At 64.2% G+C, this 24,621-nt stretch overlaps 7 protein-coding genes across 7 annotated transcripts; 6 read left to right on the top strand and 1 right to left on the bottom strand.

Annotated features, from left to right (window-relative positions):
- Positions 1-234: 234 nt before the first annotated feature.
- On the top strand, positions 235-548 carry Q8F55_006520 (uncharacterized protein; the record flags this gene model as incomplete). The annotated part of the gene is made up of 2 exons (XM_069354979.1): positions 235-458; positions 491-548. 2 exons carry the CDS (start codon positions 235-237, stop codon positions 546-548), a joined length of 282 nt encoding a protein of 93 aa, XP_069207050.1.
- Positions 549-842: 294 nt separating this feature from the next.
- On the top strand, positions 843-1,736 carry Q8F55_006519 (uncharacterized protein; the record flags this gene model as incomplete). The annotated part of the gene is made up of 3 exons (XM_069354978.1): positions 843-1,102; positions 1,137-1,202; positions 1,322-1,736. The coding sequence occupies 3 exons, from the start codon at positions 843-845 to the stop codon at positions 1,734-1,736; spliced, it is 741 nt and encodes a 246-aa protein (XP_069207049.1).
- A 2,477-nt stretch (positions 1,737-4,213) lies between these two features.
- Positions 4,214-4,553, top strand: Q8F55_006518 (uncharacterized protein; the record flags this gene model as incomplete). Its single annotated transcript, XM_069354977.1, has 2 exons — positions 4,214-4,437; positions 4,493-4,553. The coding sequence occupies 2 exons, from the start codon at positions 4,214-4,216 to the stop codon at positions 4,551-4,553; spliced, it is 285 nt and encodes a 94-aa protein (XP_069207048.1).
- A 298-nt stretch (positions 4,554-4,851) lies between these two features.
- Positions 4,852-5,213, top strand: Q8F55_006517 (uncharacterized protein; the record flags this gene model as incomplete). Its single annotated transcript, XM_069354976.1, has 2 exons — positions 4,852-5,093; positions 5,141-5,213. 2 exons carry the CDS (start codon positions 4,852-4,854, stop codon positions 5,211-5,213), a joined length of 315 nt encoding a protein of 104 aa, XP_069207047.1.
- A 2,259-nt stretch (positions 5,214-7,472) lies between these two features.
- Positions 7,473-11,140, bottom strand: ATG4 (Cysteine protease atg4; the record flags this gene model as incomplete). The annotated part of the gene is made up of 3 exons (XM_069354975.1): positions 7,473-8,222; positions 8,260-9,743; positions 9,781-11,140. 3 exons carry the CDS (start codon positions 11,138-11,140, stop codon positions 7,473-7,475), a joined length of 3,594 nt encoding a protein of 1,197 aa, XP_069207046.1.
- A 758-nt stretch (positions 11,141-11,898) lies between these two features.
- On the top strand, positions 11,899-12,985 carry Q8F55_006515 (uncharacterized protein; the record flags this gene model as incomplete). Its single annotated transcript, XM_069354974.1, has 10 exons — positions 11,899-11,913; positions 11,948-12,016; positions 12,052-12,149; positions 12,181-12,257; positions 12,292-12,428; positions 12,466-12,615; positions 12,651-12,708; positions 12,743-12,782; positions 12,817-12,915; positions 12,952-12,985. The coding sequence occupies 10 exons, from the start codon at positions 11,899-11,901 to the stop codon at positions 12,983-12,985; spliced, it is 777 nt and encodes a 258-aa protein (XP_069207045.1).
- An 8,253-nt stretch (positions 12,986-21,238) lies between these two features.
- Q8F55_006514 (uncharacterized protein) lies at positions 21,239-23,280 on the top strand (the record flags this gene model as incomplete). The annotated part of the gene is made up of 2 exons (XM_069354973.1): positions 21,239-21,593; positions 21,641-23,280. The coding sequence occupies 2 exons, from the start codon at positions 21,239-21,241 to the stop codon at positions 23,278-23,280; spliced, it is 1,995 nt and encodes a 664-aa protein (XP_069207044.1).
- Positions 23,281-24,621: the final 1,341 nt, after the last annotated feature.

Genomic DNA, 24,621 nt, shown 5'->3' with positions numbered 1-24,621 from the left:
CCTGGCCGCTGTCGGTACATGCATGCTGCGGTGAGACGCCGTCCTGCAAGCATGCGCAAGCGTGCACCGGTGCACCGTTGCGATGGCCGGGCGGGGTGCGGCACCGAACAGCACCGCGAGAGAAAGTGGCAGCCGAGTGCCACAGAAGCACATGAGCGCCCTCGGCGCAGATCGTCGCAGCACACGCCTCGTAGAACGTCCTCAACGACCCATCACTCAACTTCTCTAAACACAATGCCGCCAGCCCGCACCCCGCGCTCGTCGCCGGCCAAGCCGTACGCGCCCAAGCCGGCCCTCCGCACGTCCGACTCGGCGCCGGCCGCCCTCGCGCCGAGCCCCAAGCGCTGGACAAGGGCAGAGTACGTCGCGCTCTTCGACCACGTCGCGGTGCACGGCGCGGTGGGGTTCGAGCACGCGGTCCCCGGCCGGAGCGAGGCGCAGTGCCGGCGAGCGTTTGTGTATGTGCTGTCCGGGCGGGAGCTGACGCCAGGGAGACGGTGGCGCCGCTGTGTCGCGCGGCGCTGGCGGCCAAGGGGAAGGACGAGTGAGGTGGGTTGGCGGGTAGTTGCGGGGCTGACAGTAGGCTCTGGTTCCTTCTACCTCGAGCTACAGCGACGAACGCGACTCGACGCCCCGAGTGAGTAGGAACCTGCGCGCCGCTGACTCCGGAAACACCGGCTGAAGTCATCACGCCGGGCCAGAACGATCCGCCCGCGCCCTCCGTACCATGCACATGCACTCTGTCCATCATGCCGCGCCCGGTCTGGGCGAGGGGCTACCTCTTCTTGCGGCAGCATCGATATTCCGCCTCGTCACCGCACTCCTCGTCATCATCGCGCACGATGCCACCCGTCCGCCACCCCTCCTCCGCCGCACTCACCGCCAAGCCCTACGCCGGCGCAGTCAAGGCCGACCCCGCGTCACAGCAGGCCGAAGCCCCCACTTGTGCCACCCCGTCGTCCAAGAACAGCCACGGCCGCCAGTGGACCGGCGCCGAGTATGTCCGGCTGCACGCGCACGTCGTCGCGCACGGCTGCAAGCCCAAGGACCTCCACAACGCCGTGCCAGGCCGCACCGCGAACCAGTGCTACCTTGCGTTCAGGTGTGTGCAGCCAGCGCGCGGGCTGACGCCGCAGGGATGTCGTGCGGCCGGCCTGCGAGGCAGCGCTGCTCGCCAAGGGCAACGACAAGAAGGGGAGGAAGTAGGCTCGAGTTCGCACGTGCAGGCGGCACCACGGCTGTGGCCGGGGCAATGACCAGGCGCTGCTTGCAATCGGCCTCTATCACCTGTACATCTGGCGTATATGCACGCTACCCCCAGATACGAGCTGCGCCCCGGCGCGAAGAGCAGCGAGGGGCACATCCCGGCCCTTGACATCATCCACTTCCTCATTCATACCACAGCACTCGAACTCGTCCCCGCACCACTCGCCATGCCGCCGACCCGCCAGCGCTCCCCCTCGCCCGAGACCAAGCCCTACACTGCCTCTGCGAGCCCCTCGCACTCCGGGGGCACAAAGTGGACGGCAGCCGAGTACCTCCAGCTCTTCGACCACGTCGTGCACCACGGCCCCGGGAAGAAGGGCCTCAAGGACGCCGTGCCCGGCCGCAGCGCGAACCAGTGCTACAAGGCGTGGACGTGGGTGCCCGGGTGGATCTGGCTGACGATAAGGCAGACGGTTGGGCCCATCTGCCGCACGGCGCTCGCGGCCGCCAAGGGCGGCGACAGGAAGTAGCGGGGCGGCGTGGGGCGCTGTAGCTGAGGTCATCTCGCCGCGGTGCCATTTCGGCGCCCAGCGCCCCGGGCTGTACTCTCCCACATGCACTGTGCATCTATCTACTCTCGAGCAGCCCGTTCGCACCCACAGCAGCACTCACAGCCCCGGCTCGCAGCCACGACTCGCCGCCACACCGCCCCTGCAATGCCACCAACCTGCCACTTCCGCCCCCCCTCGCGCGAGATCAAGCCGTCAGCCGTCCCGCCCCCCCGCCTCAGTCATCAGCCCACCGCCGACCCGCCTGCTGCGACCACGGCCGGCACCAGGCTCCAGCTCGCAATGCATATGCTCACTACGTCATCATATCGGGTCGTCCGATTGGATACAGCTGGGCTCATCCTCGGAGACTACACGCTCGATGCCGATGTGCCGGAAATTCTGCCATGACGCCGGCTGGGGGAGGTATACCGGTCCACACACCGTCCGGCCCGCTGTGGAAACGTCCTTTGACGTTATTACGAGCCATGGCTGAGTGTGAAAGAGTGCGCAGAGTTTTTCCCAAGATCGAAGGACACGTCGCTGCCTCGCTATCTCGTGCTTGCGACCATAGATCGCATGACGAGGAGGGGGGTCCGGGAGAGCACCCATCCGGTAGTAGCGTCCTCCGAGGGCATAGCTGATGAAGGGGATCCAGCTAAACGCCACTTCCGGCCGACATACATCACCCAAGGCCGCCATGGCACCACTCGCGTCGACGGCATCCGCGATTAACCAGCACCAAGTCGCAAAGTGGACGAAGATGTCGGTGAGGAGTCGGGAGCGGCAGAGCGAGGGACGAGACGTCCAGAGGTGGCTGCAGAACTCGCGATTGCAGCCGGTGCACTTGCCGCGCTCATGGGTCAGGATGGTTGCTGGGGCCACGCAGACCGTCTTCCTGGCGAGGCAAGTCGTACACGCCAGGAGGCCGCCGAGGGCGACCTCGCCCTCCGAGACGATAACCTCCGCTCCACTTGGCGACGTGATTCTGCTACCGGGCCCAAAGACGGCAGTGTCTTGCCAGGAGTAGACCCCTGACCCTCCCCCGACCCCGATGCGAGCGGAAGGGAGTCTTGCCTCCGGTTCCAGCCATCGAAATGGCGCAGTGGACTCAATATCGCGGAGTATGCGGATCGCGGCGGGAGAGCGTTCGAAGTAAAGGGTGTGAGCCGCCTCACGAACTGCCCGGGCTACGCCACGAAGCCCGTTTCCGCTGAGGCTGCCCCAGGAACCAAGAGCAAATGATAGCTGATAGTAGATAGACATCGCCAGCTCCGAGACCGAGCCCTGGTGGTCGCAGCCGTGACACTCGCTGCCTCCCGTCGGCTTGCAAGCGCGGCCAATGTTAACTGTTGAGATTCGACATTGCGGGTACTCGCTGGTCTTGTCTTGCTGTTGGCTCGTGGACTTCTGTTGGCTCGTCCACCTCCGGAGGCAGTTACCGCATGCCCAGAGCACAGGCAAGCAAAGCTCATCCGTCTTGAGAGGGTCGTGGTGGGCCCCCGCCGGACTTGTACCACGAGCAATGGCTGCCCGGTCCGCTACCGTGGCGATTGCAGCGGGCAAGGTGGCCGCTCCGGGCGACGACCCCGTCTTAGGGATTGAGACATTCCCAGCGCGAACATCCTCGCCTGCGACACGTCAGCATCACTGCGGGGATCGTAGTAGGTAACTAGCCTGTCGTGCGTCCAACCCCAAGCTCATGGGGCGGCTCCTCACGGGGCGGCTCCGTGTGTCCAACGAGCACTCGGGGCGGCCCCACGTGTCTAAATCCGAGCTCACGGGGCGGCCCCGTGTGTCCAAATCCGAGCACGCTGGGAGGCCCCATGTGTCCAAACCCGAGCACGCGGGGCGGCTCCGTGTATCCAAACCCGATCACACGGGGGGCCTCCATCACCCAGTCATCCTCCCTAGCCGGGCCCAGTCCATTGACGGCGCCATCTGCATAATAGCCTGTAGCGTGATAATGATGGTGGGGCATGCGCGTCGCTCCTGCCACTAGCATCAGTCAGAGCGGGTAAGAGGGTGAGTGGTTCATGCAGCAAGGTAGGTACTCACCTGTTCGGCGCAGCCGCCACTACAAGTTTGAGCTCGGGAACGGACCTGAAGGAGGCGAACGCGACGTCGAACACAACAACACGGAGTCGAGCTCGTAGCCCGGACGAAGAGAGGGCAAAGGCAACTCGAGGAGTCGTGATGGAGAGCAGCGCAGAGCACATGGAATGACAAGTTGTTTGGCACGAGTGGCGAGTGGGAGCCGCCGCCACGTGACCCCATCGCGACGGACGCGCCGACGTGCCGCGGCAGGTGCCACTTTCGCTGCTCACATCGTACTCGACGCATGAAGTGACTCGGATGTCGTCAGCAGCGCCCGTGCAAGCTCAGCACACGGGCAGCTCGCACGCCCTGCCCGCTAACATCTCGCCACCTCACTCACCAGCCACCAAATCACAAACGCAATGCCAAAGCGGCGCACGTCCGACCTCAAGCCCGACGCCGAGGCGTTCGCCGCCGACCCCGAGCCCGCGCCCGCAAAGCGCCAGAAGAGCTACGGCGGCGACTCAAAGGGCGCGTGGACGCCCGCCGAGCTGCTGCAGCTCTACGCGCACGTCACGACGCACGGCAAGACGCGCTGGGAGGCGGCTGTCCCGGGCCGCTCGGCGCAGCAGGCGCGCGAGACGTGGTGGGTCGGGGTGGGGGGTGGCGGGGCAGGGGGCGCACGGGCTTACGCCGAGCAGGGGCCGGCGGTTGGACGGGATACTCGTCAAGACTATTGCTGGGCTCGGGGGCAAGGCGTAGGCGCCGGGGTGGGGGAGGGCTGAGAGGTGGTGAGGACGGTGCGACTTAGCGGGGGATGTATCGCGTGAGCGGGGCTCGTGGCGCCGGCGGGGGCGCGACGCCGCGGTGGCGACGGCGACGACGGACTCCTACCGCCGTACAAAGAGACAAGGGACAGCGTGTCCGCCTGTCTGGCGCACCAATCGTCCAAGGGGCGGGCCTGGCGCCAACATCGACACACACACACGCTGCGCCACCCTCACCTCATCCCTTCCTCCGCCCACTCACTCACCCTCCTACCACCCACTCACCCAGCACCATGCCGCGCAGCGAGACCAAGCCGTACGACCGCGAGCCCGCCGCCGAGCGCAAGCCCAAGGTCAAGGCCGAGCCCAAGCCCAAGGCCGAACCCAAGCCCAAGGCCAAGCCCGCCGCCACGCCCGCAACCACCTGGACCCCCGCCGAGACGACCGCTCTCTTCAACCACGTCAAGACGGTCGGCGAGCGCCAGTGGGAGGACGCGGTCCCCGGCCGCACTGGGCCCATGAGCCGCAAGGCCTGGTGCGTTGCCACCGCGCCGCCGCACCGCACGCGCTGACACAACGCAGGAAGAACCGCGTCGAGCCCTTCATCCTCAGGGCGCTCGCTAGCAAGGGCGCCAGCGGCGGCAGCGCGCCGTAGATGTCCTCAGCGGCAGCGGCAACCCGTCCCCCACCCCCGCAATCTCTAGTGATGCATACAGTACATTAATCGAACAGTACGAGTCCGGCGCCGTGCACCGGATCTAACAACACGTCTCACCCCCGCGTCGCCGCCCAGCGCCTACTTGCGCTTCGGCTTGGCCGGCTTCTTCGCCTTGGGGTTGCGCTTGCGCCGCTCGAGACACTGCGGGCAGATCCAGTTGCCCTCGGGTGCCTTGTCGAGGTTGAGACACGCGACGTGGTACTGGGGGAAGTTAGCGGGTGCACAAGCTAGGCCCGGGTGCACGAGCGACGAGCGACACGGCCGCGACGGGCGGTGCGCACTCTCGTCACTCGCGCGCACAACTTACCCATTCAATCTCGCACTCGTCGTCATCACACCCAATCATCTCGCCGTAGCTGAACTGTCGGCACGTGCAGTACACCTTGGAGTCGACCTCGGCGTCGCCCGCGCCATTGTCCGTATCCGCGACGGCCGACTCGGCATACGTCGCTGCCGTTTTCTTGCCAGCTGAAGCCGTCGCGCCGGGGCGCTTGGCGGGCGGCTCGTCGTCCTGCTCCTCGTCGTCGTCCTCATCCTCCTCGTCGCCGCGCGCACGCTTCGTGCCGCGCCCGCCGGCACGCGCGCGGGCCTTGTCGCCGCCAGACTGCTGCGCCGGCGTCGTGCCCCCGCTCTTGCCGGCCGAGCCCTCGCGCGAGCCCAGGTCGATGCCCAGCGCGCCACCGGGCACCGTCGAGTCGTTGGACGCCGACACCTGCATCGCCTTGCCGCCGCGGCGTGGCTCGTCGTCTCCCGACTCGTCCGAGTCCTCGTCCTTCTTCTGCGCGGCGCGCGCCTTGGCCGCCGCTGCGGCAATCTGCCGGGCCGTCCGCGCGACCGGCTCGCTCGGCTTGCCATAGATGGCAGTCGAGGCGACCGACTCTGATGGCGATACTGCGCGGTTCGTCCTGCGTCGTCAGTGCCCGCACCACACCTCGTACCCACTTCTTCTTTCTCGTAGGCGCCTTCTTCTTCTCGTCGCGCCCGTTGACGCTCGACGCGTCGTCGTCGTCGACCCGCCCAGCGACCTCCTTGCGGTTCTTGCGCTTCTTGGTCGGCGTCGCGCGGTCGTCGTGCCGGCCGGGGAATGGCGAGCCCGTCGCTCTTGTCTGCCCGCGTCTTGTCGCCGCCGCCACGGGCAGCTGGGGGAGGGTGAGCGCGGCCGTGTACGGCGAGGGCGGGTCCTTTTCCAGTAGCGTCGAGTGCTTGAGCAAGTTTGAGATGTGACGCTGGTGGGCCATGATCTGGGTGTGTCAGCGGCGCATCCACTCGCGCTCTGCCACTTACACCATCACACGCGCCGCCGGCGACGCGGATCTTGTCGTCGCCGCCGAGCTTGTATCTCGCGGCTTCCTCGGCAATCTCCTGCAGGAGCTGGAAGCGCTGCTCCGGCCCGACTCTGGGGCTCTGCACCCAGTCGATGAGCTGGTGGAGCTTGCGCTCGAGGTTGCACAGGGTGGCTGGGGTGTGAGTACGAGGGGACGAGGTCGGGGCTACGTCTGGGGGGTGGATCGGTGGCCGATGCCAGCCGCCGGCTGATACGCCAGCCAGGTGGACCACTGCCCAACCCCCAAGTTTACTCACAGTACAACACGGCGCCCAGCTCGTTCAGATCCGAGTGGACGCGTGTCAACTCGGTCGGGATCTGATCAATCGTGTCCATAAAGTCCTGGATGACGAGGATGTCGTTCTGCTCTGTATGCGCCGACGCGGCCGCCGACACTGGGGCCGGCGGCGGCGGCGGGGTCGGCGAGAGCGGCCGCGCGATCGCTGCCTTGGGGGGCATGGCGTGGGGTGTGGGCTGGCTGAGTGGGGTGCTTCTGTGCTAGTTTGGGCTAGGAGAGTGGATCGTGTCGCCGAGTTGGAGGTTGGATGGGTTGGTGTCAGCAAGCAAGAATGCAACAGTGGGTGGGGGTGGGTGGGTCTGACGGACTGTCTGACTGTCTGCCTTCGTCGGTCGGCTCTCAGTATCGGACAAAAGGGGCCGCATCGTGTGGTACAGTCACGTGACTCAACTGATTGTTGCCACCTCCACAATGAATGTCCACGACCGCCGCAATCAGCATCGCCCGCAAACGGATCAAAAGCGCATGTCATCTAGACTACGTTCGTCTACAGCATATCGTACACGCCTACGGCATTACAACATGCACCCAAGTAACCACATCGTATGTCGACCCTCTTAACGCTGCAAGCCGCCTACGGCGGCGAGCTCAGCTCCACTGTTGGGACAGGTGGCCGCTCGATAGATGGCCGCTCAACAATCACCATGGCCGAGCCCGGCGTAGAGCCCAGCTCATCGGTCGTAGCCAAGCTCCGTACCTCCAGATCGTGGTCCAAATCGGACACGTCGTGCTCCAGTGCACGGCTAGCGACTTGGTCGGCATCGGGCTTGGCGGTCCCTGTCGAGCCGGGGATGTCCGTCGCTCTCGCTAAAGCGTTGATTGAGCTGGCGCGAGGAGGGAGCTCATGCGTGGACGATTCGAGGGCGGCGGAGCGGGTGGGAGCTTCATGCTCCTCCTTGGTGGCAGGTTCACCGATATGACCAGGTTCGTCTAATGCGCGCACAGCGTACCCAGGCTCCCGCCGCGCGGTGGCATCACCAGGCGACAAGTCCTTCGAAAGGTCCTCTCCAAACTCGCCAATGAGCTGAGGGGTCGTGTTTCGCGAGCTCGACGCGTTCAGTGTCGCCGAGCGAGACGGCGGGTCGAATGCAAATGAATCAAAGTCGTGGCTGTCATCAATGGTCGTGTTCGCAGAATCCGCCGCAAGGTCGTCAGGGAGCTGGGCACGAGGGGCAGCTGGAGAGAGAACGCCAGTCACTTCCTCGTCCGACTCATCGTCGTTATCCTCGAGCTCAGAGGCATCCGGCTCGGACACGCTCTCGAGTCCCTCGTCCTCACTCCATACTGGTGGCTCGTCCTGGACGATGAAGATTTTCTGAGGAAGCTGAGAGGTTAGCACTGGATGAGCCACTCTCGCCTACCTTGGAGACACGGTCACACAGGTCATCAAACTCAGCCTCAGACGTGCAGAGGAAGCCGAGAAGCATGCTAGGATCTAAGCCAGAAAGGGGCAGCTTCTTGACGCGGTCACAATGGAAAGAGCGAAGAGATGAGTCGGGGTAGGCGTTGGCATACCATGCTGTCTGAGGGTCGACTGGCAGAGGCGAGTGGGACGGCAGTGACGATGTCGAGCTGGCAAGCGAATGGGGTGTGTGCGATGGGCGTCCCGGAGACGGTGAGACCGGAAACTGGCGCTGGCTTGTGGGCAGCGTTGGCGTCGTTGGCGACTCTGGCGTGTCAGAGTCTCGGCGGAGGGCGCCTGGTCGGATCTTGAGCGAGTGGGGACCGGTGAAGCGACGTGTCTTCTTTGGGGCCGGAGACGGCTCGACAACCGGCTCATCGACATTGACGACGTCCACGGTCGGAGTAGTGTCGTCGATCGCAAACTCGTCTGCGGCCTCCTCCTTGGGGACGGCCTTCGGCACCGGTCTTCTCGGCGGCTCAGGGCGAGAGGCTGGGGCGGGACGAGCATGGTCCGAAGTTGACACTGAAATGGGTGGGACATTGAGAGGGACGGCGTTGCGAGTGATGTGAGGGTCGAGATAGAAGAGCGAGTTGCCTTGGGAGGCGACAAAGTAGTACGACGACGACGGGCGACCGCCGGCGATGCCGACCGACTGGGGGAAGGTGAAGAGGGCCTTGATCGAGTCGTAGTAGATAGGGTTGACGCCGTCCACGCCGAGGCGCAGGCCGATGAGAATCAGGACCGACTTGCCACCCCACGAAGTGCGGTGCATTGATGTTGGGCGCTGCTTGGTCGCCGTCTCTCCCGGATTCCAGCCCTTGGAAGAAATGTGGGAAGCCGCATACACATCCGACTTGTAGATTGTGCCGTCCACAGCAGTGGCCACTGACAAGCCACAGATGGGGAACGAGTTGGCGAGCGTCTTGAGAGCACCGGCGGCTGTGCTGGGGCCGAACCACTCGCCGACTTCTTTGCCAAGCTCCTTGCCGACCAGTGCCATGCGGTGAACACTGAACGGCGCGACGGGCGAAGGGTCGTCAAAGAACCACGTCAAGAGGCGCACATATGTGGCGTAGGCTTCCAGTTCGGCTAGCTCAAGCGGGTTCTCCGGCGACAGCGATGGCCTGTGGAATGGCACGCGCCATCCCCTGCCAAGGTGCAGGTGGATCAGCGCGTTAGCCAGCATGCTCTGGCCGGTTCGCAGCATGCAGCCCCAGCCGGCGTCGCTTGTCAAACCGTCGCCACCCTTGACCCAACTCCAAGGTGAGGAGCGCGGCGTTGTACTTGGCGCGATTGATGGCGGGGCAGTCGAGCCGTCCTTGGCGAACGCGCCAAAGTACGATTCGGGCGAGAGCAAGAGGGCTCCCGGTTGGTACGGGATAATCGGGGCATACTGCGACCGGTAGGTGCACCATACTCTCGACCTAAAGTCGTCGTAGACTGAAACGTTAGCGCTGTCCATCACGCCCCTACTTACATTGCTCTGGCCACTTGAGTGGCTCCTTCGACTTGCCATTGCGGCCGGGTACGGCAGTGGATGGTGGGGTTGAAGGCGGGTTGTCAAACTGCGATGCAAGGTTGGCGCTGGAAGGCGAGAAGAAGTTTGCAAACGACTTGCTTGTCGGCGGTGAGGGGTGCGTGCCGCTTCCTTCCTTGATCCTGGTAGTCCACGACGGCGGTGTTCCGGTCGGATCTCCAGTGAAGAATGGGTTGTCGTCCAAGCTCGGGGTCCAGCCTGGATGAGCCACGCCCATGACCCACATGGTCTCCTCGCACTTGTCGGGCTGGGCGTCCGAGTCGAGGAGGTACCTCACGCCTCCAACGGCCTTCTGGCGGGCAGCGTTAAGAAGCGACGCGGCAGCCGACGGCCCTTTACGCAGGGGTGAAGGTGGGTGCTGGGATACATCCTGCTGGACTGGGGACCCGCTGGGCTCCCCCGCTGGCAGTAAGTTGGACCACCACGACGTCACGCGACCGGGCAGCGAGGCCTCTTGTCTTGGATGTGTGGGCGGCATGCTGCCACCGTTGCGGCTCATCGACGGGACCGAGGTGCTGAGGTGGTGGCTGCTTTCACGAGAGCGGGGCTGCTGCTGGGGAACGTGCACCGAGTCGTCTTGGGATGACGATGTGCGCCGGAGCGGAAAGGCGGGCGGCGGGTGCCACGAGGAAGGTTGCTGGCTGGACGAATCCTGCGAGCCGCGATGAGGAGGCGAGCCTCTGCCGTTGCTGTTGGTGCGCGAGATGTTCCAGTGGTGCTTTGCCGACCGCGGGCCACTGTCGCCCGAGGCCGTGGACGAGAAGGAAGACTGGCGCGCGCCTGCGCCCGGCGGCATGCCCAGCGTGTTCCCCGCCGACGCCTGTGCTGCCGAAGACCCCGACTCGTCGTGGTGACCGTTTGCGTTCCGGCCAAAGAGCCGAGAGGTCTTCTTTGCCAGCGCTCGGCCCTTACTCATGCGCTTTTCCGTGCGGTCTACGGCTGCTGTCGACAGAGCAGTGTCCGAGTCGCCCAGGGAGAGGGCATCGACCGATCGCCCAAGGGTAGAGGCCTCGCGACCCACAGACACGCCCGCGTTCACATGCCCGTTGCTCGACGTGCCTTCGAGCAGCCACTCGTCGTCCTCTTCCTCGTCGAGAGTGGGCGTAGGGGTGCTACGCCCACTCCCTCGATTCTTGGGGAGGAAGGCGCGAAACTTTCTACCCTTTGGTGGGTGCCCGGACGTTGCGATGGGCTGCGACGTTGATGGCGGGTGGACCGGCTGGTCCCCAGTGCCGAGGGGAGGAGGCTCGACGGATGCGAGCTCGGGCGCCTGCACTGGCTGGTGACCCGTGGTACCCATGATGTTCTCTGGCAAAGGTCAGCCAAGGAAGGGAAGGGGGCGGGCAAAGTCAACAAATCGCCGGTTTGCCACCATGTTGGGCCGGCGGCGGCTCGACGACTCGCGCGCATTGCATCGAGCTACTCACGAGGATGCTCGGTAACGAGCTACACGCGACTGGCTGCTAGCAACCGGCTGCGCAGTCTAGTTTATCCACGGCGGCGGCGATGGCGGCGACAGCGTTGATGTAAGGATACACACCGCCAGGTCCGAGCGGCGACGCGTCCAACCGGGCCGGCAAGTGGATGTGTTGTGGATTCGGCGCGCCAGCGGCGTGGAACAGGTACTGCTCGGAGCAGCAAGCGGGTAGTGATGCTTGACGCGGTCGGTCGTCTTGGGTGGGTTTAACAGGGGTATTTGACACGAGATTGATGATATCGTTGACAGGACGAGATGGCAGGTCTGGTAGGTGGCGGCGAAGGTAGGCAGGGACGCTGGTGATGATGACGCTGAGGTAGGCAAGCAGCAAGCAGGCGTGTGGGTGGGTGTGTCGTGTGGTGTGGTGGGTGCGCGCTGGGTGCTGGGCGGGTCACCCACAGGCGCGCGTGATTTACCTACTGATGGCTGGCACACGCCTAGTTTCAGGTCTCTTGCGCACGCCTACATTCATGACCATTACGTCATGGGGCGTGCCTGAATGACAACACTCAGAGTGGAGGGCAACCTCCATCGTCAATGGCCATCCCTCTCCGTCTCGTTGACATTAACAACAACATAAAATGGGACAGGGCAAGGTGAGCTCGACTACCAGCTCTAGCTCACTCACAGGGCGGCATCAGCTGGCCGATCCAAGAGGAGACCTCGGATCCCGTGGCAAAGTTCTTCCAGCCCGGCTCAGTGGGTCCCTTCCCTCGCGCACCCGCTGACACCAGAAACTCTCGTGGCACTACAACTGGAACAAGAACTGGGACGTGCTGCTGCCTGGGACATCGCCAAACCTGTCCATCGATGCCGAGTTCGTGCCCATGATGTGAGTGCCGCGCTGGCTCATCTGACGCCAGCTTCGCGCCGTCATACCTCAACAACGAGTTCACGCTGCAGGCCGGGTGGAAGCTGCTGCTGGGCTACAATGAGCCTGGTGGGTGCTGGGCTCTGAGGCAAGCTAACCCCAGACCATGTCGATCCCGAGGTCGCGGTGCCAACCACGCCGGCGGACGCGGCGCGCGCGTGGGTCGAGCTCGCGAAGCTTCGTACCGAGGGCACCAAGCTCGTGTCCCCGGCCGTGGCAGGCAACCTGGACTGGCTCAAGGTTGGGTATGAGATTCTGCGAGTTCTGACCCCCACAGGAGTGGTTCTCTCTCATCCCCGAGGACACTCGGCCCGATTTCCTCGCGGTGCACGTCTATACGACGACGTTTGACGACTTCCGGCGCCAGGTCGAGAACTACCACGACACGTTCAAGCTGCCCATCATCGTCACCGAGTTTGCGATGACGGTGGGTTTGTTCGGCAGCCGTGGCTGACGGTGCAGAGCTTTGACCCAAACGTCCCGCCCCCGCAGAGCATGCAGCAGGTACACGACTTTATGGGTATGCGCTGGCGCGCGGCTGAGCTGACCCCCAGGCCAAACGACGGCGTGGCTCGACGCCACGGACTGGATCGAGTGAGTTTTGGGGAGGAAGCCGCGCTGATACCAGACGCTTCGCGTGGTTTGGCGCAGTGCGTAACGCGTACAACCTCCATGGCGTGCACGAGTTCAACCGCCTCATGGACGCGGACGGCGAGCTGACCGCACTGTGAGTTTGGATCCCTGCTCGCGGCTCATCCTCCAGCGGGCACCAGTACGTCCAGGGCGGGCATGAATGAACGCAGATGAGGGTGTAGGCATACGACACAATGTACCAAGGGAATCTGCAATTCTGCAACACGAGACAAGGCGTTGAGAATCTCTCCTTGACCGGCCTTCTGTCGGACGACGACAAGAACAACCCCATCGCTCCTGCGGCACCCGCCGACAATGCCTTTCAAGATCTCGGGAATTAATCTCTCGCTTGCTGGAACCGAGCTCGCTGTTTGCTTCATGAACAAGTCAGGAGCGGGAGATTCCTCGCCACCGCCACCGGGGGCCGACTCGAGCCCACACCGCGCTGTCACCGCCCCCGCCGCCGCCACAGGAACTGTGCAATTGACTCTTGAAACTGCCGGGGGACAGTTGTGCTGTTGTGTTGTGCTCGCTGCAGGTCCAAGCGTTCCCGGCGCCAGGCGGCGGGCTCGTGTCAGTCAGTGCCACGCACACGTCGCCACTGGCGCTGCGCAAGTGCCACGACGTCACGGATGGGAATGCTGCGCCGCTGCAATGGGGAGGCATGAATGACGACGCCATGGGGAATTGTAGTAGCACCGGTGGCCAAGTAACGGCGCCCGGGATCTGGCATCTGACGACGCCGGCGGCGCCGGCGGGCGGCGGGCGGCGCTGCGCAGAAGCAGGAGCGAGGAGGACGCGCGGACGTCTTGGCCGTGGCGTGGCTGGCTTGTTGGCGTAACGACGCAGCGGAACAGACCGAGAGAGCTCTGCGTACGCTCCGAGCTACGCACCTGCACCGGCTGTCGTCTGTCGACGCCCCGCCGCGCCCGCCCGGCGCCGCGCCAATTCATGACGACGTGGTCGAGCGACTACCCCCGTTGCAACTTTGATGATGCCTGGTGCGAGCTTGCCGCCAAGCCCAGGGCGGTGGCGGCGCGGTGCTCCACGTCACCATTGCTGTCGCATGCATGCATCGGGCAGCGTGCCGAGCCCGATGCGACCCCAAAGCCACCGACGCCCGAGCTGCGCCAGTGCGAGAGGGTCGGGACCGAGGGACGCGGCGCTGGCTGGCGCACTGCATAATCGGAAACGAAGAACACGGCGTCACTGGCGGCGCCATGGGCACATACACCTACACGCACCGCCGAGACTGGGGCTCTGGCCTTTGAAAGGGGCGGCAAGCGCGGCTGGCGCGGCGGCGGCGGCGTTGGCGGCGACGGTGAATGCGCGCTGGCTGGGATCTGATCGCCGGTGTGGAAGCATCCGTTTGCCGTTCTGTTTTCGGCGGGATCTGTGCAAGCGGCCGGGCACTGCGTAGTAGCCTTGTACGCCAGTCATCCTGCCATTCATTGCCCGCCCCCGCACCGCAACTAGCGACGCCCACGCACGCAGCCCACACGGCGTCTACATCTACACGACTGTTTTCCCGAGACAGCGACTAACGCATGGGAGGGGCAAGCAGGTGCGCAGGTCAGGACGCAGCACGGTCGCCGGTGAGCGATGCGAGTCTTGGCGTAGGGAGTGGAATGCCGGCACGCACCGACGACCCGATCGCATCGCATCGCTTCGCATCGAATCGCTAGCATCACAAACCGGCCCATTCACGCCCGCCCGCCGCTAGGACCCGGCACTGACCGACCGCCGGAGACAAGTGGTACACGTTGGCGTTGGGTCAGGAATGCGGCGTGTGGGCGGGCGTGAGGGCATTGCTGCAGGGGCCGGTGCGGCGGCCCAGGTGGGCCAGGTGGACCGGGTGGATTGGCCCAGGTGGCGTGTGGCGTCAATTCTAGTGTTGATGAAAACAAGCATGCCTAGAGGCGTTTGCACGACGCCATCAGTCCCTGACTAACCAACCCAAGTCCAAGTCGACCACAGAAAAAATTTATCACCTCGGTCGTGCTCTGCCAAGCCCGCGACACGGCAGCGGCAAACAATTGCGTAGAGGATTGATTCATTAGGGCCTGTGCTTGTTTCGCATCATGTCGTTAGGCGGCTCGACATGAGCGTGCGCGACCCAGCGACCGTGTGCGTGTGAGATGGATCGGGGAGCGAGGACGTATTTATTCACCAGCCCGCCGTTCCTAAACAATGCAGCGAGCGAGCGACCAGGCGGGCGGGTGCACATTCCGCGCACGGGAATAGACGATGGCGACAAAGATTGTTTACTATCAGTGACGACGGGCGGCCTCTGGACCTGCCTGCCTGATCGAGCCGTCAGCCGTCCGCCGCCCACCCGCCCCCCGCGACCCGCTCCCACTCTCGGCAACGGGCACACTAGTCGCGTGCATGTGTTGGGCGATTCGCGTACGCCTGCCCACCTGGCCACCGGCCAGACCAAGCACTTTGTCGGGGTCTGATCCCATGATTCATACCGTGTACGGCAGCAGCGCTGGTGCCCCAGCCCCGGGAGTCGTCGCGCTGCGTGCTGTCGTGCACTGCGTGCACTTCAGGTTCTGGCCCGCCGTTATCCTGCAAGATATGAAACGAGCGAGGGTAACGTCAACCTGGCGCGGTCGGTCCTGGTCCTGGCTGGTCCTGGCTCCTGGCTCGCCCACACGCCCACGCCCGTTGTGCTGCGCACAACCTCGCGATGCAAACCATGTGCATTTGGCCGTTTCCGGTACGCTGTCGCGTTGCCACCGACGCAACGGGGCTGTGCATGTGGGGTGTGCTTGGGCTTCTGCGACACGCCGCGTGTACGTTTCAGGGCCAGGCGGGTGACAGCAACGCAACGCAACAAACGGGACGGGAGGGAGCGAGTGAGGCCGCGAGGCCGCCTTCCGCACAAACGCTGTTACATGCACTGAACTCTGCTCTGCCCGAATGTGCTAAGCATCGATGCTTGTTCGGCGGCGAGGAGCGTTGCGTTCCGTTCACAGCCGTGCCTCGACGTGTCGTCGGTCGGCGGGTTGGTCGGCGACGGACGGCGGCTCCACCTCTTGCGACGTGTGCATGTGATTTTTGATTTTTGATTTTTTTTTTCTTGCCTTTTTCTTCTCTTCGGCGCGCGTCAGGTCCTGGCCCCATAGCCCCGCTCCATCAGTTCCGAAGGGTGCGTCGGGTGCACTGGGTGCATTCCATAGAAGGCAGGCCCGCCCACCCCCCGCGCCCCCGCCTGCGGCACGGCGCATTCGGGGGCGGCGGCGACTGGTGCATCAGATGTGCTCGACCGGACCCCAGATGCATCATTGCGTCGTCGTCGGGGCCCTAGAAGAACGAGGCGGCAGGGAGCGGATGCAGTAGCGTCGCCCGTGGCGGCGCAGTGGGCTGCGCACTGCGCCGTGCATGCATTCGCCACGTAGGGGCCATGCACAGGACTTGGACTTGTTGGCGTTGGCGTCGGCGGCGGCAAGAGGGCCTAGCTAGCAGGGAACAGGTGTGGCAACGACGACGGGCCGACGACACGACGACGACGCCGGCGACGACAGCGGCGGGTGAGTGCGGCTAGGCTAGAGCAGACAAGCGGGCCGAAGGGCAGAACGGGCAGACGGGCAGACGAAACGAACCATGGGTACCTCGGATTCCTGTCGATCCTACCTACTGTTCAAACTACCAGGCTCTCTCGTCTCCTCGCGCTCACGCGCGCACGCGCGTACATGTTTACTCAGAGACCCATCGATACACGCACGTACCTTGTGACAAGTCAAGCGACCGTTCGCGCCGCGCCTCGCCTCGAACGAACAGACTGACGACGCCGACCGACGGGTGGCCCGTCGTCTGGTGCGCCCCTAGATTATTGCAGCGAACAAGGGGGCATGTCGGCACGGGTGACGGTCGGAGCACAACATGGTTTGCGCACGGCGGCAGAGTGACGAGACGCCCCCAGGCCGGCTGCACCAAAAGTGTCAAGTGTCTACTCTAACCCGAGAGAAACAACGTCACTGAGGCACGACCGTTTTGGGTGCCGAGAGGGGGGGTCTTGTGGCGTGGGTACAAGGGGCAGATGAGATGGGCATGGGCACTAACACTATGCGTGCGTTATTAGCCGCACGCGCGCCGCGTGCTGCCTTCCTGCTTGCCGGGTTGCCCATCTGCTGTGCATTGACATTTGCGTCGCACGTCGGTGGGTGGGTGGTTGTGCCGCGCCTCGCTGCGCCGCAACACGCCGCGCCGCAGCCCTAGAGTTGCAGTAGTGTGTGCGACCGACCGGCTACATTGCTAGCTAGCTAGGCTGATGCGAACGGATCGTGCTCGCCTCGGCAGTCGTCTTGTCTTGTATTGCTCGCCACCGCCGGGGCCTTGTCTTGCACCACCAACCTCCGACCGCCGACCCAAAGATAGGCACGATTGTTTGGGCGATCAAAGTGAGAAGACGACGACGCCAACGACGACTGACGACGACGACGAGATGGTCGTTCAGGGTCCTGCCCAAATCCAACAAAGGGGGTGGGCAAGTAAAAGGTCAGGGTCAGGGCGCGGCCAGATTCCCTCTGTCGCCCCGGGGGCGCAAAAGACTGGCGCCAGACCAAATCAGTTTCCCTGAAGCCAGCATGTCGACCGACCGACCGACCGACAGACTGATGCAAGTCGAGTACAGTCACTCACTCACTCACCCAGTCACCCGCGCCCCGCCCTGCCCGGCCCTGTTTGCCCTGTCGCCCAGACTCACTCATTGCCGCACACCCCCTTCCCTTGCCGCCGCCTTCCCTCGCCTGCCGCCTTCCCTCGACGGAAGCTTGTGCTTACCCACAGTTTTCCACACACATGCCCCTTTGGCTTCCCCTGGCTGTCGCAGACTCCAATGCCGACACGACAGCCTCGACCCACGACTCCCACCATCATCATCGCCGTCATCATCAACCCTCCGGCTACTGAACCCGTATAGCCCATTTCTTCGCGCCGCGCCGCCGCCGCCCACCCTATCTGCCGCAGACTCCGCTTCCCTCCCTCACCTCCCCCCTCCCCCCCTTTCCGTAAGGGACAGATTATGTGTGTACGGCCCCCTTCTTGATCAAAGTGGGCTGGCTGGGCGGGCGCAGTTGGGGGCGGGGCTTAGCGGTTTCTTGTCTTCAGGGTAAAGAGGGCAGAGTTTAACGATCCGAAATTGTGGATGCCGAACTCGTCGTCGTCGTCGGTCAGTCGTAGATGAGTCACAGCTGCACGACGAGCGAGGCGGTGGACGAGGAGGAGGCGGAAAGCGAAAGCGGCACGGCGCAGCAGCGGCGCAGTAGGGTTGTCATGGAGGCGTTTGGCTGGCGCGGCGGATGCTGAATGCATGCAATCAACGCTCTAGTCTGTTGCACCTCTTTGCTCCTGCAATCTCGTGCGCTTGCCGCACGCGGCTATGGCTATGGCTGCGCGCGGCGCGCACCGCACACCGTCTCATCTCATGGTCGCCGCCGCCACCGCGCACCCGCAGCAGCTGTGCGCTACGCTACCGCCTTTTGCTGCGATCTTGGGGTGATGAGAGAATGTTACTGCTGCGTCGATTCCCTTGGACCAAAGCCGGCATTGACAAGGTGGGCTTGTGCATGGCTGACAGACTGACCGACTTGGCTTTGGCTTGCATGGGCTTGTGTGTGGGCTTGTGGGCTTGTGGGTTTTGGCCGCCGCCGTCGCCGCCGCCGCCTGCGCCTGCACCTGCGCTTCTACAAGCTTTGGTTAGGTCTAATGCCCTGATCGTAGTCTGGCGAGATGCACACGCCTCCTTTTACATATTGCCCCGAACGAACGCTATCTCTGTCCGTCGGGATCAAGGAGGTTGAGGGCGGCAAGGGGGAGGAGGGGGAGGCGGGGCGGCAAGGGCACGGGGGGAGGCGGGGGGCGGAGGCGGCGGCGGCTGCAGGCGGTGTGTACATCCAAGGTAAGGTACAGAGTACACCCAGTTGCCGTAGAGACAGTTACACAAACCCCCCCGCCCGCGCTCACAGGGAGAAAGGGGGGGACGACGGGGCAGACGACGGGGGGGGGGGGGGGGCGCGGCAGCCCGAGGCGCGGCCAGGAACCAAAAGTCAAGAACAGGACCCAGCAAAGGCCCTGATGGCGGGGAGCTGGCGCACGACAATCTCACCCATCATTGACATCCCACCCGATGGATTCAGTTCAGTTGCGGCGGCGGCGGCGGCGGCGGCTGAGGCGGCTTGATGCTTGATGCTTGCTTGCTCGACACCACTCTGGTATCCAGTGACAAGTAGCAAAGGGGCCAAACCTTTCCTGGTCCGTCTCCTACACTACTGCTCGCTACTCGAGCTGGCAAATCTTGTAACACTCACAAACCCAACGCCGCCGCCCTCTCCCTCCCTCTCCTCTCCCCTTTGAGCAAGCCAGTCGGCCAGCCCTTCAGACGTCGTCCGTCTCCCGGTCTTTGTGCGCAGGCCGCAACTCATCCCTTGCATTAAACGACACGACGACGACGATAAAGACGACAACCCACACGCGCGTCGCTTTGCCCCCTCGCCTTCCCTCTCCACTTCACATCGACACACACCGCCTCGCCTAGTCTCGCTCGCTCGCTCGCTCATTCTCGCTTGAGCACGAACCCGAACGACGACCTCGACTCTTCGCGCTCAGTCCCCCCGTCGCCCACCGCCCCCTTCTTCTTCTTGATCACCTCGGGCCTGCGCGTGTCTGGATCTGCGAACCGAAACGAACCTTGAAGCCAGGCGACAAGGACAAGGACGACGACCCACCGCCGCCTCGCCTTCCCTCGCCTTCCTCGACGGCGCGCGCGTCTATAATTTCCCCTTGCCTTCTTGGGCACGACGCACGATCCGACCATTGTGTGTGTCGTGTGGTGCGCCCCCCTCTCGGCCCCCCTCCCCTTGACTCCCTCCCCCTGTGTCACGACGACCCAGATCGGCACCACCCAGTAGCAATCTCGGCCGCTCGACGCCCCGCTCCGCCTCGTCTGTTCTTCCTTGTCGTTCGTTCGCTCGCGCGCGTGCCGACGACGCCCACAGAGCCTGCCTCTTTGACGACGCCACCGCCGGTGCACTGTTCCTCGTTTGAGACAACAAGTGACTCTCGCAAGCGCCTCTGCCGTCCGACTGGTGATCTCCCATTCCCTGCAGCCCCGTCCCCCCCGCCGCCACCGCCTTCGGTCCACGACGCTACGTCGCGCCCGCCCGTACGCTCCGACGCACAATAAGCTGCAGCTGCAACAGCGACATCAACAGGACCACTGCGAGCCACAACATTAGCAGTCAGTGCGCCGCACTGTCCTTGCCCCCAAATTGTAAGTTGTCCTCCGGGTTTCGTAACCGTGGGTGGTCGTCGTGTTACCGTGGTGCTTCCTGGCCACGCACGCACACTCGTGGCGGTCGTCGTGCTCGCCGTTCTCTCGCCCCCGACCCTCCTCCCCTCACCCCCTCCCCCTTCCTTGCCTTGCCTTGGCTTGCCGTTGCCGCCGCCCCGCCTCGGCCGTTGCACCTCGCCCAAGGACGCCTTAGCGGGCGCCCGCTGCCCGACCGACCGACCGACGACGCCGGCACCGAGCTTTGTGTGTGTGTGCTGTGCGTCGCCGTCGTCGTGCGCGAGCGAGCGAGGGGTGGCGCCTGGCGCCTGACGCCTGGCCCTCAAAGAGAGATTAGCCCTCAAACGAGGCCGCAGGCACGATCAGCCATCATCAAGTCGCCCGCGCGCACCACCGCGACGCCTCACGTCGTGCAACATCCTCCTCCTCCTTGACCACCACACCACTTCGGCACTTAATTTCCCGTCGTCCACGCTCACACCCACAGTCCAGCCCCAACACACGCCTCGACACACACACCACATCAAAGCGCGAGCGCGCGTCGTTGTGTTCGTCGTTCAACCTCACACTTTCTCACTCGATACACACACACGTATCGATCTCAGGTCGCCACTCGCCCCGCCTTGAGAAGGAAGACGGCAGGTTGAGTCAGTGATTCCCCCTCGCGCCCACTCGAACAGACTATAAAGCAACAAGCCTCGTTCGTCCAACAGAGCCAGCCCCTGTCACCGCCCTCTTCCTCAAGAGGTACCTTTGCGTGAGTTGACTCACATCCCCACCACCCCCACCTCCCCACCAATCTCCACCTACCACCTCCACCGGCCGGCGCCACCGCCTCATTGTTGTTGTCTCGTTGTTGTTGTTGACACACCGAAGCTCTTCCCCTCTACCCCCCCGCGCCAACGGTGGCAACACGTCTGTGGCGGCGGTGCTCGTCCACAGACATTCACGCGTCGTCTTGCAGCCACTACAGCAACTGCCCCACTGGGGCCGCGTCGAGGGCCAGGTGGCCTTCAACCAACAGGTTCAAAAAGGCCACCACGCCCGCGGCCCATACCGCTCTTCGTTGTCGCTTTCCCCACCAACATCCTCTTCACCGTCCTCCACCTACCGCACCTCACCCATGACCTGGGCGTCGTATCAAGCGGCAGCGGGCTCCACGTCTTCGTTTGAGCCGCAGACGCCACCGCTATCGGGGCCCATCATGGACGGTTACGCAAACGCGTGGGACGCGAACGGCAATGCCGACTACGATCCCTCCTACGACATGCCGCCCATGATCGAGGATCCCTTGCTGGTCAAGGGTGCGGCGGCGACCGAAGCAGCCCCACTCCACACCTACATGGCACCCTTGTCTCTCAACGCGGCTCCAAGCCTGCCTTCTCCACCACCATCCAAGCGGATCGACATGCGACTCGCCCAACCAGGAACAGAAGAATCTAAACCTGGCTACCTCACCCCCCTCGCCTCCTACACGGGTATGTTGGACAGCCTTCTTGTGACACGCACAGCTAACACGCCACAGCCGAGACATTCTGGTACTTTTGGTACGCAGTCATCTCGCCCATCGACACGGCTGGTCGCCGTGTGAGCAACTTCCACTCGACGACGACGGCAGAGCCCTTTGACAGCGAAGGACGGCCACGACATGCCATCAACGCCGGCCTTCTGCCGCACCAGCTTCAGCCTAATCTTGCATTCCGCCAGTTTGTGTACTCGGTCCTACACAGCACACAGGTGTCATTCAGCGTGACGATCCTCGCCCTCATGTACACGTACAAGTACAAGAAGATTATGGCGCTCGGACAACGCCTCCCGTTCAAGCACGAGGTCAGCGAAGCCCAGGGCTTTGTAACAGGCTTGATGCTTGCCAACAAGTACCTTGACGACAACACGTACACCAACACGACGTGGGCTCAGTTCCTGGGTATTCCCGTCAAGGACGTCAACGAGTACGAGCTCGACTGGCTGGACGCGCTGAGGTTCAACCTCTCTGTCAAGCCCGACGACTTTGAGAACTGGCGGTCCATGCTCGACGCCCACGTTCGCTCGCGGGAACGCGACGATGCTCTTGCCGCCATGGCGGTCGCGGATCCCTTCTCACCTGGCGTACGCGCCCGATCAGCATCACCGCCCCTTGGCTACTTTGACGTCGCCGCTCAGGATGCTTCCCTGCGGAAGCGCAGCGCCAAGGATGCCTTCTCCGCCGACGTCCTGCACAACACGGGAATGTACGAGGCCGCGCGTCTCGGCGCTCGCAAAGCGTCATTCGTCCAAGGATACCCGGGCGTCAGCACCGCCCTTCCCACCCCCACGCCCTCTGTCCTATCTCCTACCAACCTTGTCGGCCACAGCAGCGGCAGCAGCCTTGGGCGCTCCAACTCGCTTAACCGCCAGATTGCGCGTCTTCCCAACGGCCGTCGGGATTCATCAGGGCAAGATCAGATTGCCACCGCGACCATGGACCTCCGCCACGCAGTCGCGGCCAACACGCTCAACAGCTGGGTGTACCCTACGCCAGCTGCGACCGAACCTATCCAGTTTGACAAGGACGAGCGCTGGCGTCAGGCTGCCGCTCGCCAGCACCGCCTCTACTTCTTACAGGCTGCCGCGACGCCGCAGTTTGGCCCCGACCCGCGTTACCACAAGGCGATCCCTCACTACGTGGACCCGTCAACTGGCTACGGGTACACGGCCGCGGCGGTCGCGCAGTACGGCACTCAGGAGATTATGGATGTCGACCACCTCGCCAACGAGATCAACCTGGCCTCGCCAACCGACGTGGCCATGGCGCAGCAACAGCAGCAGCAGCAACTGCTCATGCAAATGCAGCAGCCGCAGCCCGCGGTGGCGTCGGCCTACCTGCCTGTCGCGCAGCCTGTGCTCCACCCCCACTTCCACAACCCGCAGCCGGCGCAGTTTGCCAACGCTGGACCTCCCGGCTACGCCTACGGTGCCCCGGCCTGGTTCCAGCCTCAGCAGCAGCAGCCTCCCCAGCAGCTTCAGCCGCAGCCGCAGCAACCATGGGTTGCGACGCGCCACTGGCGCGCTGGCCACACGTCGCGCTGGAGCACGAGCTCTGACGAGGGCTACATGAACCTGCGCCCGCCGCCCATTTGCAACTCTGTCAGCGAGTGGTCTACACCTCTGCACGCCGGATACTAGACGCGCCACGCCCGCCCGTTACGCAACACGCCACGCGCCACGCCACGGCCACGCCACGCACCACGCAATGTTTACGAGTCGCAGCAGGACTCCGGACTCGAAACTTGATTCAGCAGCATCCATCACGCCATTCAACCACTTAATCCATCCATGTCATGTCTGCATCGAACCGTCACCGAGTTTTCACTGGTATTTTTACTGTATCTATAGAGTGGTACACAGAAGTTGGATGTACATTGTCGAGTGTGTGTGTGTGGCAGGGGGAGTTGGGCGAGGCACGGGGCGGATGCGTAGGTGGAGTTGGCGGGTGTCGTAGGTGCATCGCCTCGGCCAGGTGGCGGGGCGGGTTGGGGGTGGCATGGCCTCGATTAACGCGGGGGGTACGACGTACGACGAGTGTGCGCGCAGTCGAAGTCGTGGCAGTCGGCAGTCAACAAGCGACGGGGGGGCGCGGCCACGGTTACCCTAGGCGTGGGACGTGGCGTGGTCGACGGGGCTGGTTGACGACGGCGAGGGGGTAAGGTTGGGCCGATGTTTGGGTGTGCGGGGGTGCGTGGCGTCGGCGTCGGCGTCGCATAGGTGGGGTTAGGCGCAGGTGGGGCGCGTGCACACAGGCGAGTGCCTCTGCAGCGCTCGCAACCTACTCGCCGCCACGCACCTCACGCACACGCACACACCGCGCAGCAGAGGAACGCGCAGCGGGAATCAATCTGCGCCACCTCGCCGCCGACAGCGATGCCGTAAGCGTGCGGCGGGTGCACTCGACATATTCCCGCCCGCTGCCGGCACGCGCCACGGAGCAGGCAGGCACGTGCTAGCTCGAGGCGAGGCGGTCATGGTCGCCGTGCTCTGCGCACCTTGCCCTGTTCCAGCGACGTTTCGGGGCCAGGCGCAGGTGCCTAGGCACGGGGGGGGGGGGTCGTCGGGGGATCACAGCTGCGTGTGGATGCCGATTGCTGCTGCTTCCGGCGGCGGGTCACGCTCACGCTCTCGGCAGGGGGACGAGTGGCGCGCGGCGGGGGTGGTTTTGGACGCTTTGGACGCTTTGCACGCTTGCTGTCGCTCGGTGCGTGCGGTACGTAGCGGTGGTAGCTGTGGCGACGGTTGCCCCGCAGAGACGATTCCAGCGCCGATCCCACGACCTCAGCCGACTGGCGACGCCGGCATCGTTCCCAGCGCGGCTTGAACCGTTGCGACGGCGGCGGCACGTGATGACCGCGCTCGCACTAGAGGCTGAGGCCTTGATTAACTGCAGTCGGCAGCGGCAGCCGGTTCCCAGCACCAGGACGGCAACGCTCCCGAGATCCATATCGGGCTCGTCTCTCACACTTATGCCGGGGG

The sequence above is a fragment of the Vanrija albida genome (genome assembly GCF_041260175.1).
Source record: "Vanrija albida strain AlHP1 chromosome Unknown contig_5, whole genome shotgun sequence".
Taxonomy (NCBI): Eukaryota; Fungi; Basidiomycota; class Tremellomycetes; order Trichosporonales; family Trichosporonaceae; genus Vanrija; species Vanrija albida.
This window is presented reverse-complemented; position numbering and strand designations above follow the sequence as displayed.